At 37.3% G+C, this 18304-nt stretch overlaps 1 protein-coding gene across 14 annotated transcripts in view; it reads left to right on the forward strand.

Moving 5' to 3' along the window:
• The window catches only part of LOC135208657 (phosphatase and actin regulator 2-like), an 862479-nt gene that overhangs the window by 682853 nt on the left and 161322 nt on the right, over positions 1 to 18304 (forward strand). For all 14 annotated transcript variants that reach the window (XM_064241064.1, XM_064241063.1, XM_064241074.1 and 11 more), the window contains 2 exons: positions 7080 to 7259; positions 16820 to 16915. In XM_064241064.1, coding sequence (XP_064097134.1) covers positions 7080 to 7259; positions 16820 to 16915 — 276 coding nt within the window. The remainder of the gene's footprint in view (positions 1 to 7079; positions 7260 to 16819; positions 16916 to 18304) is intronic.

Raw genomic sequence — 18304 nt, forward strand, 5'->3', positions numbered from 1 at the left:
GATAGAAATAGGGAGGTCAGTCTCAATAGAATTTTCCAGTAGGTATTTCCAATTCATTTAGAGAGAAATAAGGATTTGAGTCTCAATAGAATTTCCCAGTATTTCCGATTCAATAAGACAGTAACAAGGATTTCAATCAAGACTTACTTCAGGTTATGTCAGCAACGTCTGTAAAGAGAGAGAATGGCAGAGTGGGAACAAAGCAGTTATGTGAGGTTGGGCTTTCAAGGGACTACGAACGTTCCTTGTGTATAGAATGGTCGGTGATTTCCGAAACGGTTCAGGTTTTATGGTTCTTTGTGGTCTGGGGTATACAGACCTTACGCCATCTAAAGGGGAGATTCATATGATGTATTGTCGTTGTTTGTAGTTGCATTTATAGATGAAGGCAGAAAGAAACATGATGTGATTTTTAGTAAGTGGAACTTGATTGTAATTTTTCTTAATGTAATTCGGATTTTTAAAAATGAGAGCAAAAAAAAAATTTTTTTTTGTAAGTGGGAATTTATTGTAAATATTGTGTACTATATTCTTCCGTGCTTTGTTAAATTAGGGAAATGCTATTTGCATTTTAAAAAAGGCAGAAAAAAATTATTTGCTTTTTGATAATTTGTAATATATATTTTTTTATGCTGGGGTCTGCCTTGTTTTGGTCAATTAGAAAAACAAATCATTGGAATTAAAAAAAAAAAACATTTGAGTCTTGATGATTTATAATGTACTGCCATTTTTTGTACTATGGTCTGGCCTTTTATGTTAAATTTGGAAAAATAAAGTCATTCGAATGATCAAAAGAAGATAAACTTATTTCAGACAGATTAAGTTTTATTGAATTTTCCTTTGCTGTGGTGTGCCTCTTTTTTTCTCTCTCTTTTTTTTCTCTTCTTCTTCTTCTTCTTCTTCTTCTTCTTCTTCTTCTTCTTCTTCTTCTTCTTCACCATCCCGGGAATTCTTAAAGGAAGTTAAACTTGTTCCTGATAGAATTAAGTTTTTACGATATATTCAACACCTTTAGTTCAGACTGGTAACCTTCAAGACTTGAAGCTTCGTGACTGTCTACCTCGTGATTAAAAATCTCTTTGCCCAAGATCCGTTAAATCCTGTTACTGAGATTTTGCAATCGATTTCGAGTGTTGATGACTTGAGATTTGTTTGATTGACACTGTAGTTTCAGTCACTAGTCTTTTTGCTAGATTATATATATATTATATATATATATATAGTATATTTAATAAAAGGAGCCCATAAAAACGCCAAATTATATAGAGAAAATACTAAATTTCAGGGACTTGCTGTCTCTAAAATATAATATATTTCTCTCTCTCTCTCGTCTCTCTCTCTCTCTCTCTCTCGTCTCTCTCTCTCTCTCCTCTCTCTCTATTATATATATATATTTTTTTTTTTTTTGGGTGGGGGAGTTCCTTTAATTAGATGGAATTCTTTTGTAACAAAACATTTTTACCAGTCATACATACATATATATACACACACACACATATATATATATATATATATATATATATATATATATATATATATAGAGAGAGAGGAGAGAGAGCAGAGAGAGAGAGAGAGAGAGAGAGAGAGAGAGTAATCAACGCACAATCACGTATGCAACAGAAATAAATATATCACTGACATCGGGATCCAACCCAGATCTTTCAATTGCGTGGTTCAGTTAGTAGCGTCCGCGCCTCTCAATTGAAAAACCTAGGTTCAATCCCGATGTGAGTCACACATTTGTATACATAAATACATACATACATATATATGTGTAAACATAGTCTGTGAGTTTCCCTTATATGTAAATATCATGTATTAGGCTTGACGTGTATCAAGTGACGTATTTACAACAGCGTATTGTAAATATGTACATGTGGAAGGAGTGCCTGTGTTATGCCTAAAGGAGACAAAAGTATTTCCGTGAGAGTAACTGTTTCTTTTCAAGTCGTAATAGCAACTCACTTCGTTCTAAAGAGTATAGCACGAAAGTATGAATTTTTTTTTTCTCTCGTCATTCGTGAGAACCTCGTTATAAGTTCTCATCCATCCTGTATCGAGAGAGAGAGAAGATTGAGAGAGAGATGAGAGAGAGAGAGAGAGAGAGAGAGAGAGAGAGAGGTGGGGGGTGGGGGGTTGTCTTTCTGATCATGACTTGCTGGTATTTTACATCCTTGCTGTGTCGTGTCGCCGTCTTGCGTGGCAACTTGGAATCGTGAGCCTTCTTACTCTCGCTAAGGGGATAAACACCGAGGTGCCAAAAACAATATTTCTCTCTCTCTCTCTCTCATAGTATATATATATAGATATATAATATATATATAATATATATGATATATATCTATATATATATATATATATATATATCGTAATTAGTTAAGATTAAGTTTTATAGTGTTTTGTAATCCAGTTGAATTTACTCTGTAGATATCCATCTCTAGTTTATATGTTAGCTTGATTTTGTCGCTATCTAGTAATTTATTAAAAGCAGCTAGACCTTTGTATTAAAATAATTGTCATTAAGTAGGTTTATATATTCACTGAACAAATTTAGTTTATAAGTCGGGTATCATTTCCTTTGAGAAATCAGTCAACCACACGCGGCTAGGCTAATTCTCTGAGGTGGAACTGTTCATTATACACACCTGGTCGTTTCCATTGACTCCCGACTATCGGTTTTATTTTTAAATATCGCTGGTCGTTGTTGCCGGTAATCCTTAGGAAGTCTCTTTGTGTAATAGCGGATGAGTAACGATGTTGACGGAGCAAGGAAAAAGGGAAAGAAGTAGAAAAAGGGACGGCCAGGGGAATTTGTGGTGCTTCGCGCAGTCTTGCAACAGTAAGTCGTGAAAGAGAACGCGTCTGACAATACTTCTCCTTCCTTGGTTCCAGCGTCTTCTCACGCGCGGTTTGTCTGGAAGGCAAGCGTTCCAGCGTTTCCGCTCTTTATTAGCGCGTTGATATCGTTCGTTCTACCAGCAAAGAAAGAGAAAGAGGGCTTTTACGTTTGTGAAGGAATCTCATTGTGTCGTGGCTTTTTGTGGGAGTGCCAGATTACAGTGTGGAGGAACTACTTTACGGCGATTAGTGATGGCTACCTCTTGTTTACCTGAATGGTGGAGCTTGTGGTGATGATGTGTTTGTGAAATAGTTGTTACCGTTACTGAAAATGTCTGATCTAGACATTGCGCAGTGGTTGCGCTGGAAAGCTTGATTTTCATGGTTACTGGAATAGCATTGAAGTCTGTGCAATAAAATGTTCTGTATGGGCGTGAGTGAGACATTCGATAGTTACATCTATCGTGGTAGCGTTGCTTGGAATACAGTGGCCACCCGCAATGCCAGTGCTGCAAATCGCCTGAAATGTCGAGCCTATTCCTTGACGTACAGACTCAGACGTCCCCGTAATACGCGTCACCAGACGCACCGTCGTCACAACGCCAAGACGAGCAGTGCGAAGTTACCCTTGAAGGCTTCTGAGGCATCGAAAGCTCCTTCCGACACCGAAGGAGAGACGCCCGAGTATTCCTTAGGGTCCCGTCATAGCCTGGACCCACCGGGGGTCGGTTCTGTACCGCCGTCGCCAAAGAATGCGCTCTTGTGTAAAACCGCCTCCGCAGACGATATCGACAAAGCGAGTTGTTCAAAGGACGCTAGCGGCGATGCTTTGATGTTGCCGAGGTCCTCCACGCTTCCTAAACTGACGAGGAACTCTTCTTCATCTACGTTGTCTTTAGGATTGGCTAAGCGGTCCCAGTCCTTCAGTCCCAAGGTGTACGCCCTTACGTACTCCCCGCGCTCGTGCCCTGCCCTCCCCAGGCTCATGCGTTTAAATCCGTCGGAGGAGAGTATACTCAGCGACGAGAAAGATGACGACGAACACAGCGGGTCGGATTCCAGCGAGTTTTCCAGAGGTTCCAACGAGATGCCGAAAACTTCGAAGCGTCATCGCATTTGTCGCTCGGAGCACTTCCGTATGCGCCGCGGGGGGCACGGCCCAACGGACGGCTGCGTTGGTAAAGGTTCCCCGTCGGAGACTGCTGTTGAAAGCCCATTGGGTGGGAGTTGTAGCAGCGTGACTCGTAGGGCGTCAAGTAATGAGATGAAATGTCTCCCTTCCAGTGTGGATGCTGCCGCCTTGTCATCCGTCAAAGGTCGCCGTACTCAGCCGAATTCACATGTACCATTACCTACGACGACGACAGCATCCAGAACCAATGCCATCTTATCTGCACCAGTGCCACCGCCTCCCACCTCACTGTCATTCCCCACCAACGTACCAAAACGCACCATGGCGTTCTGAATCTTTGTCTCCCGCTGGTTTTTCTCAGTCTGTGATTGACATCACTCCTACAGCATCATCATCATCATCATCTCACGCAAGGACTTCTACGTCAAATAGCGGCGTAGCGGGAACTCCTCCAGAGGATCAGAAGTCACCCGACCAAACGGTCAGGCCGCTGAAGAGACAGCTGTCGGAGAGGAGATGCAAGTGGTGGCATTTGTACGAACTCACGTTTAACCTCAGTCATTGCACTGGGCAGTTTGCGGAGTCTATAAGGGCTCTAGGTCAGTCAGAGGGATGGTCTGTTTTCATTCTTTCGCTTTGGTTGTAATTTCTCTCTCTCTCTCTCTCTCTCTCTCTCTCTCATTAGGACACTGACTGAACAGTAAAACCTGCTCCTAGAGATAAGTGAGCACAAGATATCTCCTCGGATGGACTAACAAGTCTTTGAGACATCCTAATCCTTGTAACTCTCTCTCTCTCTCTCTCTCTCTCTCTCTCTCTCTCTCTCTCTCGTAAAATTGTATGTTTCTTGCTTTTCTTTCTGCACTTAGTTGCGTTCCCAATTGGAGCCCATTGGCTTTTTGCATACTGCTTTTCAAATTAAGGTTTCAACACTCATAATAATAATAATAATAATAATAATAATAATAATAATAATAATAATGATGATGATGATAAGTTGAATCAGTTACCGAGAGACATTGAAAGGTTTCAGGCCACGCGTCCTCGGTCACTTTTTATTTAATGAAGTTAAACATCTTAGAATACCTTCCTGTTGTTGTAGTTATGTAACAGCAAAACAATGGTTCAGATTACATAACCCTTTACGTGTGCTGTACTCCGTAATACTTTTTTTTTTTTTTTTATTTCGTTTAAGAATCTCGCCTATAGGTACTCGGTTACCAATGTTTTTTACTTTCGTAGAATTTGCTTTATGGAGGTGGAAGTTTTATTTTTTCAATTTTCTAACAGGAGTCCTCACATGTTTTCTTTCGCTGTTATGGTAATTTTTCTCTTGATATAAAACGTAATGTTATTCTTTCGCTGTTATGGTAATTAATTTTTCTCTTGAAATAAAACATAATGTCATTCTTTAGCTGTTATGGTAATTTTCTCTTGATATAGAACGTAATGTTATTCTTTCGCTGTTATGGCCATTATTCTCTTGTAATAGAACCTAATGCTGTCTTCGCTGATTGTGTTGCAGTAGTTTTAATCTAAGGTAATTAGTTGATATCTCGTCAAGTTAGTCTTGTAATTATTGAAGTTCAACTCGTTCTTATTGTTTCCACCATTGTTGAGCACAATAAAAATCAGTGTAGTCCATATTTTATTTACAATAAACTGTTTGTATGCTGCTGTGTACCTTAGATACGGTTTGGTAACAGTCTTCCTTCCTTCCTTCTTTAAAATCACCTAGAGTTTATGTTTGGCTTCAATGAGAGCCATAAATGACCTTTGTAAAGGCATTATCCCGTGAAGGTGTTACTTCTTCGTCTTTTTTACTCTGTTCCTTGAAGAAGGTCATTTGAGAATATGGTGTTTGAATTATGTCTATATTTATGTAATGGCTTTATTGCTGGATGCTATTATTCTTCATAACTGGGAACAGTTTTTAGAATATTGCTTGTAATTCTGTACTATAGGTTATTAAGGTCCATTTTCTTTGAAGATGTAAAGTCAAGGTAGGTGTGAAAATTAAGTTGTGTCCACTCAAGTATAACTTGTTTAAAACACAATATCGGCAACGTATCGCACACATCACAAACAAGTTGCATACAAATCAACGACTCATCAGTAGGTTTGAATAGTTCTTCATACGATTTAGCGCTCAGTACTGAAGGTCGTGGACTTGTTCTCAAAATGTTTGTTATATGATTGTGATAAGTTGCTGACATGGTTATGACAAGATGTATTGTAATGTGGGTATACCCTTAGGTTAATAAAAAATGCGTTATTTGTAAGGTATTTACGATATACTCCGGCCAGGAAATATTCCGTGAGCAAACTAACTTGGTGTGTGTGTGTGGGTTTGTATGCGCGCTCGCGCTCAAGATTCAGAGGTAGGAGTGGAGTTGATGATGAAGATTAATGTAGTTCCAAGTGATATATTAAGACGTGACTGAATGCATTCCAATTCATGAAAGTTCATTTTAAAAGGTCAATGAAGATTTTTTTTTTTATTTGTCTTTAGGTAGGGTGATATCTCACACATTCATGCATGTAAGGTTTATTTATTTATCTCTTTATTTATTTATTTCATCATTTTAATCTAATGCGTTCCAGCGAGGCATTATTTGTTATATTTATATTTTTTTTCAAAAGGAAATTGGTACTTTGCGTAATGCAGTAAGTAATGTACATTGATACCACTTTTTACTGTACCTTTTTCAATCTTTTTCTCTTTATTGCAATATGAATTGCGTTAACATTAGTGTAGTCTTTTTTAATTGTTTTTATGTTAATCTGATTTAACTTCCATACTTTGGTGCTGCTGTTCTTATTATTGATAAACACGATGTTTATTATAGAAAATGTAATGATGCTGATCGGTGAAAGAAATACTTTATTTATCATAATTTTTGTTATGGGTTTTATTTATAATTAACGTTTTGTCTTCGATTTACTAATCTCAATAGAGAGGTTCGAGCTTCTAACTCCTTCCCATTCTATATTTTACTATAATTATAATTTTTGTTATGAATTTTATTTCACATCATTGTTTTTTCCTTTCATTCATTAACCCTATAAAGAGTTTCACGTCTCTAATTCCTTCCCATTCTCTTTCCAGCGAAAGGTGGCAAAACAAATGGTGCGGTTCGGGGTGTCCCGGGTAACGGGGGATCGGGGGCCAGGACCCCCCCGGCGGAACGCACCAAAAGCAGCAAGTTCTCGGCGCTTGGGAGACTTTTCAAGCCTTGGAAATGGAAGAGAAAGAAGAAATCCGAGAAGTTTGAGGCCACTTCGAGATGTAAGTGTAATGTTATTACTATATTCTTAAGTAATGGTTCATTAAGGTAATTTCATATTCTTGAGTAAGGGCTCATTAAGTGTAATGTCATATTTCTTAAATAATGTCATATTTTTCAGTAAGCGTTCATAAAGTGTAATGTCATATTCTTAAAAAATGGTTACTTTCGTAGAATATCTTATTCTTAAGTAAAGGTTCATTAAGTATAATGTCATATTCTTAAGCAGTGGTGCATTAAGTATTAATATCTTATTCTTAAATATAGATTCGTTAAGTATGACATACTCTTAAGTAAGGGTTCATTTAGCATAATGTCATATTCTTAAGTAATGGTTCATTAGATATATCATAGTCTAAATAGTGGTTCCTGAAGTGTAATATATTCTTTAAAATGGTTCATCAAATATAAAGATCACATTCTTAAGTAATACTTCATTTAAGCATAATATAATATTCTTAAGTAATGTTTCATTTAGGCGTTATTTAAGGTTGTTTAGGGCGTCCCTAATGCTCCAAGCTGCGACGCCTTCCATTTCTTTTACTGTACCTCCGTTCGTATGATCTTTCTTCCATTTTGCTTTCGACGTTCTCTTAGCATTGTTTCAATATTATTTTTAGCGTTGAATGACCTCATAGTAAGTACCAGCGCTTGGCCATTGGCCTAATTCAAGTTCCAAATTATTTTTTTTTTTTTTTAGATATTAGCCGATTTAGAAAGTGCCATGAGTAACCAGAATGTCTTTTCAAACCCTTGTATTGCCTAGAGACTACAAGATAAGGAGGATAAGCGCATGACTGGGTCTTTAGTCTGAAGAAGTGCAATCTTTGCTAAGGAGAGAGAGAGGGAAAAAAAAAAAAAAATATATATATATATATATATATATATATATATATATATATATGTAATAGATATATGTAAGATACTAAGAATCATGTAAGCCACAGCAGTCTGGAAATTCCAGAAATCGGCTGGAAAGGGCATGGATGAACATAGAAATGAGTAGACCCCGAAGGATTGATCTTCAATTATAGATGTAAGATGTGTTGGCCTAGTTGGCATTACAAGGCCTCCTGAGAGGGCTCTCTCTCTCTCTCTCTCTCTCTCTCTCTCTCTCTCTCTCATCTCTCTCTCTCTCTCTCTCTCTCTCTCTCAACGAAATAGTTGCTGAAATAGTGAAAATTAACAGATTCAGGTAAAGACATCTGAGTCGTCTGAATTCCATGAATTTTAGTAGGCCGAAGAAGAATGTCCCACAAATACATACAGTTTAATATATATTTATATATCTATATATATATATATATATATATATATATATATATAAAACCGTATGTATGTTTTTAATGCTAACCAGTTCGACCTCATGAACTCTTTTTATTTATTGACGATAAGGGAATCCTTTTTGTTAACGAAGACGTGCTCTGCCGTATAGCAATGATCGCTGTGTACAGGGTATACAATAGTTTAAAAGAAACAAATAAATAAATATGACTTTATTATTGGTCGTATTTTTCTCTGATCATTTGTAGGCTGGGTCTGTTTGTTTTTTAATTGTTAATAGACAGCTGTTTTTTGGTGTATTTATTTGTATTTATTAATAATTCGTAATAAAGAATTTCTGTTCAGCATGTTCCTTTTTCTGTTTTAGAAGAATTTAATTTTTTTTTATATATAAAGGTTATTTTTGTGCCAACTTAGGATTTACCACTCAACCAGTCAATCTTTCATGTCTACTCTCTTCTTTTTTTATGATAAATATATCCCATGCTCGTTACCTCCATTTTACCCTAAGGGCCCTTCAGGTCGTGTCATGTTGATGGAGGAGGGCCAGGGGAAGAAAATGGGTCTGGCCCCTGGGAGTGTAACCTTAGAAGTTGTGACGGCATAGGGTAGGGGGGTGGGGGCCCTAGATCCCTTGTCCCTTCCCTAGGGCCCTTCCTCGGAGGATGGGTGAGGGCAGATAAGGTTGAGTGATGCGGAGGTAGGCCCTGAGAGAGAGAGAGAGAGAGAGAGAGAGAGAGAGAGAGAGAGAGAGAGAGAGAGAGAGAGAGAGGTGGGATTTTGGGCGTCTTGGGCGATTTCCTAAAAAAGTTTATGGGTCATGTTTATATAACCCGACGTTCGGTGAATATCGGAATTGTTTATTTCTTTTATTTTATTTTTCATATTTTATATATATATGTGTGTGTTTATTTATTTATTTATTTAATTTTTTATTTTTTAGCTATTACTCAAACTCCAATGCTTTTCAGTGTTAAGGCACACCTTATTTTTAGGTGGGTGGTTTATGTCTAAATCGTTAGATTTATTAGAGGCCTCTCACCCCCTAGGCCTAAGGATATTCCCTAGGGGACGAAGCCCTCTTGGTTACGTTCAAAATATATTTTCTCCTCCGTCAAGATATTTTGAGATTTGTTGTGAAGGAAGGACAGGCTTCCACTGAAAACAAATAAAACACTCAAAAGGTTCCTTTTATAAAATGGTAAATGTTTTCACAATATCCACCTCCTTCATCTAGAAGTCTTACTGAATAATGTGCCTGTAAAGTTTGAGTGTTATGTTTTTCTTATTCCTATATTCCTTATTTGTCATGTTGAACGACAAAGGAACTGCAATATAGTATATGTTGGAAATTTGTACTCTATGGACCTCGTTTCCTTACTCATGTATTTTGAGTTTTTCCGAATATATTACCTAGGAAATTCCTTTCAAATGAAAGGTCCTGGACCATTTTCAAGAGAAGAATAATACGTTTATTAATTAGGTTTACCGTTTTTTAAATTTATTTCCATACGTTTTATGAAACATGGAATTTCATTTGTAGATGTTGCCTTCCGTTAAAAAAAAAAAACGAGTGGGATACATTTAAAACACACACGCACACACACACACACACACAAATGATTAATCAATAATTTAGAGATTGCAACGACCTACAGTGTTCGTTACTCTTGTTTATTTGGAAGGGGAAAACGTGTTCTTTCTCTTTTTTTTTCTTCTTTTCTTTTTTAGTCGTAAGGTCCACAAATGGCTACTTATTCCCATTAACACCTACGTTGAAAAGTACTTTAGAATTCGTTAGATTTAAAATGGTTGGCAGTTGCAATCAAGTGCCACAGGAGGCATCACACGAGCAGCAATTCCAGTTAAATTCCAAAGGAGGTGTCGTACGAGCAATTCGGTTGTGTCACACGGGCACCAATTCGGTCATGTGTCACACAAGCAACAATTCCAATGAGTGCTAATGAGGTGTCACACGAGCACCAGTTCCAACTAAGTGCCGGAAGATGTGTTACACGAGCCCCATTCCAGTGAAGTGCTCAAGGAGGTATCACACGAACACTATTTCTCGTTAAGGAGTATTGATTCCGATTAAGCGCCATAGGAGGTGTCACACGATGACCAATTCCAATCTAGCGTTAGAGGAGGTGTCATGAGAGCACAGATTCAGATTAAGTGCTAAATGAGGTGTCACACGAGCACCAAATCCAATCACGTGCTAAAGGTGTCATACGAACACCAGTTCCGACTGAGTGCTGAAGGAAGTGTCACACTATCATCAATTCTGATTTTATGCTAAAGGAGGTGCCACACGTGTGTTTGATCCGATCAAGTGACAAAGGTGCCACACAACCACCAATTCCAATCAAGTTCTAAAGGAGGTGTCACACCAGCAAATTGTCTTGTATCTTAGAGGATCTTGCCGCCAGAATTTGCCCCATGAAGTAGCCAATATTTTACTCTATATTGGCGCGAAATTGTTCGCTCGTGTCAAGTTCCCGAAATCTTCGAATGTTCACGACGGCAATTCTGCTGCCGTTATTGGTTCCTTGTTGCTAAGTTTAGCGGCAGGATGCCGACAGACTGTCAAGAGTACGCACGCTTGCGATGGGCAACGTGAAGCTTGCAGGTGGAAATAGATTCTTTAGTATTACATTAAAAAAAAAAAAAAAAAAAAAAAAACTTAGTACTACAACGATGACGTAAGACTATTCAATTATCTATGTGTTCTGATGTTTTGTCGGACAGCATTGATAGGTTTATGTTTGCAAGAGTTTTTGTTTATTTGGTGTCAATTATCTGTTTCATGTAGGCGTAATTGTAGAAGATAATGAGCTGTCTTTTCATTAAGCGTAATTATAGATAGGAATTTGTTTTTGTGATGTCAAAGACGTATGACTGATCGATACTTTTCTGTACTGTATATGAATTTGTGTAAACGTTTTCGTGTATTATTATAATACTATTATTAAGTAGCATTTTTTATAAGTATATAGTGTACAGAATGTCAGATAGCTTTATGGGTTTATATAGCTGGAGAGAGAGAGAGAGAGAGAGAGAGAGAGAGAGAGAGAGAGAGAGAGGAAATTATAGTCTAAGGTTTCTGCGCGGGGTTGCGTAAACGGATTTTGCTTAACGAGAAGTCGGTTTTGGTAGGCTTCTCTTTCGTTTTAGAGAAAGCTTAGGAAAGTGTCGCGTTGCTTGGAACATTTTGATGGGTAATTGTGATGAAAGTGTTTAATTGCATTATATTGTCTTCATTCTCATTTCATTGTATTTTTTGTTCTCCTGTGGAACCATAGCAAAAGATGTCTTTGAGCAGTTCAGGTGATTAAATATATTTAATCATGCGGGTATTTACTGCTGTTCCACTGTGCCTCACACAGTTGGACTGTGGAAGGGTCTTCCTGAGGGTGTTGTGCAATTAAACCCTCGTAAGTTCAAGCGAAGATGTAATGCATTACAACCCTAGCGCGATTCTCCTTGTATTTTGTAATGTTCTTACAGTTTTATCTGTTTATGGATTTTTTAATTCATTTTCTCATTTCTTGTAACTGCTCTGATCTTCCTGTATTACCTGTTACCTTCTCTTACTACAAATGAACACCATATTCTTTGGAAGCTTGAATTTCAGTCATTGGCCCATATGAGCAAATTGCATATGAATAAGGTCCATCTTCTGAATTAATTATAATAATAATAATAATCAATATAATAATTAATAATATAATAATAATAATAATAATAATAATAATAATAAAAAAACAGAATCAACCATCTGATGTTCATGGACGACATCAAGCTGTATGGTAAGAGCATCAAGGAAATAGATACCCTAATCCAGACTGTAAGGATTGTATCTGGGGACATCAGGATGGAGTTTGGAATAGAAAAATGCGCCTTAGTCAACATACAAAAAGGCAAAGTAACGAGAACTGAAGGGATAAAGCTACCAGATGGGAGCAACATCAAACACATAGATGAGACAGGATACAAATACCTGGGAATTATGGAAGGAGGGGATATAAAACACCAAGAGATGAAGGACACGATCAGGAAAGAATATATGCAGATACTCGAGGCGATACTCAAGTCAAAACTCAATGCCGGAAATATGATAAAAGCCATAAACACATGGGCAGTGCCAGTAATCAGATACAGCGCAGGAATAGTGGAATGGACGAAGGCAGAACTCTGCAGCATAGATCAGAAAAACCAGGAACATATGACAATACACAAAGCACTACACCCAAGAGCAAATACGGACAGACTATACATAACACGAAAGGAAGGAGGGAGAGGCTACTAAGTATAGAGGACTGCCAGTTCAACATCGAGAAACAGAGGCACTTGGGGGCCGGCAATATCTGAAAACCAAGTGAAGACGAGTGGCTAAAGAGTGCATGGGAAGAAGGATTAATAAAAGTAGACGAAGACCCACAAATATACAGAGACTGGAGAATGACAGACAGAACAGAGGACTGGCACAACAAACCAATGCACGGACAATACATGAGACAGACTAAAGAACTAGCCAGCGATGACACATGGCAATGGCTACAGAGGGGAGAGCTAAAGAAGGAAACTGAAGGAATGATAACAGCGGCACAAGATCAGGCCCTAAGAACCAAATATGTGCAAAGAACGATAAACGGAAATAACATCTCTCCCATATGTAGGAAGTGCAATACGAAAAATGAAACCATAAACCACATAGCAAGCGAATGCCCGGCACTTGCACAGAACCAGTACAAAAAGGGGCATGATTCAGTGGCAAAAGCCCTCCACTGGAGCCTGTGCAAGAAACATCAGCTACCTTGCAGTAATAAGTGGTACGAGCACCAACCTGAGGGAGTGATAGAAAACGATCAGGCAAAGATCCTCTGGGACTATGGTATCAGAACGGATAGGGTGATACGTGCAAACAGACCAGACGTGACGTTGATTGACAAAGTCAAGAAGAAAGTATCACTCATTGATGTCGCAAATACCATGGGACACCAGAGTTGAGAGAAAGAGAGGGAAAAAATGGATAAGTATCAAGATCTGAAAATAGAAATAAGAAGGATATGGGATATGCCAGTGGAAATCGTACCCATAATCATAGGAGCACTAGGCACGATCCCAAGATCCCTGAAAAGGAATCTAGAAAAACTAGAGGCTGAAGTAGCTCCAGGACTCATGCAGAAGAGTGTGATCCTAGAAACGGCACACATAGTAAGAAAGTGATGGACTCCTAAGGAGGTGCAGGATGCAACCCGGAACCCCACACTATAAATACCACCCAGTCAAATTGGAGGACTGTGATAGAGCCAAAAAAAAAAAAAAAAAATAAAAATAAATAATAAAATAAATAAATAATATAATAATAATAATAATAATAATAATAATAATAATAATAGTTCTTCAGCCAGCTTTTGGAATTTATGAATGGGACAAATTATACATTACTTGTCAGAACTTTGGAAAGTGCCAGTTGATTGAGTGTTTGTCAAACGTACGGTAGTAATAGGAGAATAGTTTATAAGGTTATCGAATGTCAAATGATTGTCTATAATTAGATGCCAGTACAGTCATTTGTTTTAAGAAGCCTAGGGCAGGATTTTGTAAGATTTCTTAAAATGACCGCATACGTACGTCATGATATTGCACATAAATTGTTAAAATTTGTTGAGGAAGGGAATTTCATCTCTCTCTCTCTCTCTCTAAAAATCACAGTATGATATTGAATGTATTATTAAAGTTAGTTAAAGTTCAGTCGGTAAAATAGAAGCAGCAAGGACATCTCTCTCTCTCTCTCTCTCTCTCTCTCTCTCTCTCTCTCGTCGCCTCCTCTCCTCTCTCTCTCTCTCTCTCTGCTCTCTACACACACACACCCCATAGTGGGAATTTCTTTACATACAAGATATGTGACACGTGGAATAAACTGCCACTAGAAGTTGTAAACAGCAACAGTGTGGAAAGAGATTAAAAGAAAGCTAGACCAAATCATCAGAACACTGTGAATGAACATTACAACCTGTTCGTAGAGATAAGTGAGCACGAAGATGTCTCCCCGGATGGACTAATAAGTCTTTGAGACATTCTAATCCTTGTAACTCTCTCAAAATTGCTAGTCAGCTCTAGAACAGAAGCAAGGAAAGACTGTGGCAGTGGAGATAAGCTGTTCAGACTATGATTGACGATGACGACTGCGAGGTAAATTCAAGCCACTAATCATGTTAAATTCATAAGAGGTGATTTGCTTAAATGAATAAGGTTCACGTTCCCCATTCTTCAATAATATGCAGATGAACCCGATTTGAATATTCATCCATAACTGGGGTGGGGGGAAGGGGGAGCAATCTCTCTCTCTCTCTCTCTCTCTCTCTCTCTCTCTCTCTCTCTCACACACACACTTTAATACGTGTGTGTGCTCCGGATCATATACTTATTTATTTTGAGTACCTTTTAGCCCTGGGCAATAAAATATTAATCGAGAGCAAATATGATTAGAATTTTCCATTCATTTGCGTTGTGTTAGGTTCGCCGTGTTATATATATATATATATATCTATATATATATATATATATATATTATATATACATATATATATATACTATATATATAATTTTTATTTTATATATATATATAGTATATATATATATATATATATATGAATAATATGTATCTATGAAGTACTGATTGACGCTGTATAAAACTTTATTGCTATGTATAAATAAAGTTTTTTTTTGCCACGAAGGAAATAAATGAAAAGCGAGTTAGCCGAGTACTTTCGGTCCTATTCGGACCCTTTACTGGGAGGCATACTGATTTTTACAAAGAACACCATAAGTCAAAGAAGGCTTAATATACAACTGACACTACCAGATTAGCCATAAGGGCGATTTTCACTCTACAGAGAGGAGGAGGAGTCATATATATATATATATATATATATATATATATATATATATATATATATATATATAGATAAAATTCACTTTCAGTCGTTGTGATTTCAAGTGAACAGAACATGAACAAAGTAGGATGATTTTACTTACAATGTTAAAATAAAGAAATCTCTCTTGAGTTTAGAAGCTGAAGTCGAGCAAGCTGAAGTTGCCTATTAGTGAAATAAAGCATAGTGTTGATGGTACGACCGCAGTAAACACACTTGTAAGTAATTTGGTTACCTTTACCTTAAGATTAGGTACCAACCCCATCATAATTAAGAAATTGATCTATTCCAGGTTTTGCAGAGTGATCACTGCTTGAACCCATGTACACTGAACGATCATCATTTTTTATTTTTCAAAGTGAAATATGGTCATTTATTTTTTATTTTAATTTTACCAAACGTTTGTAATTTTAGCATATCTTTCAGAGTTCACTTTTGAGTATTGTCCTTTGTGTGTGTTGTGTGTGTGTGTGTGTGTGTGTGTGCGTGTGCTTGTGTTTTTAGGTCAAATTTATAGTCTCCACTGCGTCGAATATGAGATTGCATATGTGTACATGATTTACCCTTTTTAACGATAATCTCAGAGTGCGTATTATATATATATATATATATATATATATATATATATGTGTGTGTGTGTGTGTGTGTATATATATATATATAAAATTCCCATGCTTAGTTAAATAAATTTTTATAAAAATGATAAGATTTCACACATTATTGCTATCTTGATGACTTTGGAATCTGATGAAAGCTTGAATAGAAAGTACATAAAACCAGAGACCTCGTAAGATTAGTCACACTTAATGGATGAGAAACCACACCCTATATTGCTTAACTACTTAACGAAAGGAATCACTGGACCTTCATTGTTCGTCACAATTTGTTTGAATAAATGAATTGAACAGTTTTTATTAATCTTTAAAAAAAATTTTTTTTTCATTGTCCGACCAGTGGAAAATACGTGTTTATTTTGTGGTATTTGCTATATATTTATCTCCTGTGTGTGAATAGTCTGCTCCCGTTATCAGTATGTTCTTTATCTACGTGAATATGTATATCGTCAATATAGACGTACTTGAATAATGCATTTGGTGGTATGTGAAAATAATTGGATATAGTGTCGTTCTTATAACCAGAAATCATAGTCGCTAATTGTTTTAGTGATATTTATGTTCGATTTCAAGGTTAATGTATTATTTTGTACTCAAAACAGTGCCGGCTTTTGTTTTTTTGTGAAGCCTATTTGTGTATAGACACAAATAGCTGATATTAAAGCTTTTGTGCAATTCGTGTAAAGGTTATTATATTAATTACTGTCTTTTTTCATTTTCCAGCTTTAGAGAGAAAGATTTCGATGCGGGTCAACAAAGAAGAACTAGTACAAAAGGGCATCCTCTTGCCCGACTCCCCTACCTCACCTATAGCCGAAGGTAAGTCTCCCCTTTAAGTCGTTGATAGAAAATGGGTCTGGCAGACTTTCCAAATATTCAAAGAAAACGAACTAACTCTGTTCGGAAGGGTAACTTTAAATTTCTATCTTCATCGGATTTTCGCCTTTCGAACATAAGTTACGTAATGAAATTTTTTTGTGCAAGGTCTTCGTTTAGCATATATTGGATTTGAGGTAATAATGTAGGTATTAAAAAGGGGGTCCCCTTTACCGTAGGATAGTGTTCAAAGGTAAATTACAGTTGTCCGAATAAATGTTATTCTAAATTCTTGTTCAGGAGGTAAAACAGCATAGGAAAACGGCAACTGCCATAGTAGGTCGCCGCGGAATAGTTATATACCTAGTTCTACCTGTACCATATGTGGATATAGACTATGAAACGTAAGGTCGCTTACAGGTTGTTTAGCACATCAAAAATACCGGTGAAAATTATAATTCATACGACATTGGTGTTCCATATGAAGGGACCATTTGTTTTGGATTATATTAATCCCAAGAGGAGCAAGGATTATAACATCTATATTAACATCAATATATATGAATAGAAAAGTAATGAATAAGTTCCCAGAGAACTGTTTTTGCGATTTTTAATCAGTAAAATGAAAAAAAAAATTATTTGAAAGTTGTCTTATGTAAGCGAATATTTTATCTTCTTGTGCCTACCTCTTATCTCGCAACGTCTAAATATTGATATGTTAGCGATTGTGTGATGCGATTACAACGAAATTATATAAGTGAAGTTAACTCGACTTGTATTTAAAAGCCCACCCTTACCTAAACGTGAACGAACTCCCAAATAAGGTGGTGATGTTATATAGCATTCTTGTCACGTTTCACCCCGAATTACGTTACGAACGATTTCGTTTTATGGTTGGGATGAAAGGGAGAAATCCACATTATTTCGGTTACTTCTCTAAGTATGTGTAGTGTTGATATAATTATTCTTGTAGTATACAAATCACTCACCCCCTGCCCCGGGGATTTAACCAGTAGTGGGTGAAGTCCCTCCGACTCCCCTCCCCCCTCCCCCGTTCCTCCTCTTTTTTTCAATCGTGGGAGCAACAAACCACCACCCAACCCCCCTTTCCTAACTTCCCTTAGGAGTTCTGCTTCACTCTGGCCCTGTCATTGATTTCAAGAGTTGAACCAGCAGTCCTTTAGTCTCTCTCTCTCTCTCTCTCTCTCTCTCTCTCTCTCTCTCTCTCTCTCATACCATCCCATCACCTTTATAACCTTTACGTAAAACAGGTCCTCTCTACCTATCCCTCTCTATTTACGTGATCTAATTTGGCATCTAGGGGGCCAAATATGTTGTAGGGGGTTCCTAATTGGCATTCTCTCTCTCTCTCTCTCTCTCTCTCTCATCTCT

The sequence above is a fragment of the Macrobrachium nipponense genome, chromosome 35 (genome assembly GCF_015104395.2).
Source record: "Macrobrachium nipponense isolate FS-2020 chromosome 35, ASM1510439v2, whole genome shotgun sequence".
NCBI classification, from domain to species: Eukaryota; Metazoa; Arthropoda; class Malacostraca; order Decapoda; family Palaemonidae; genus Macrobrachium; species Macrobrachium nipponense.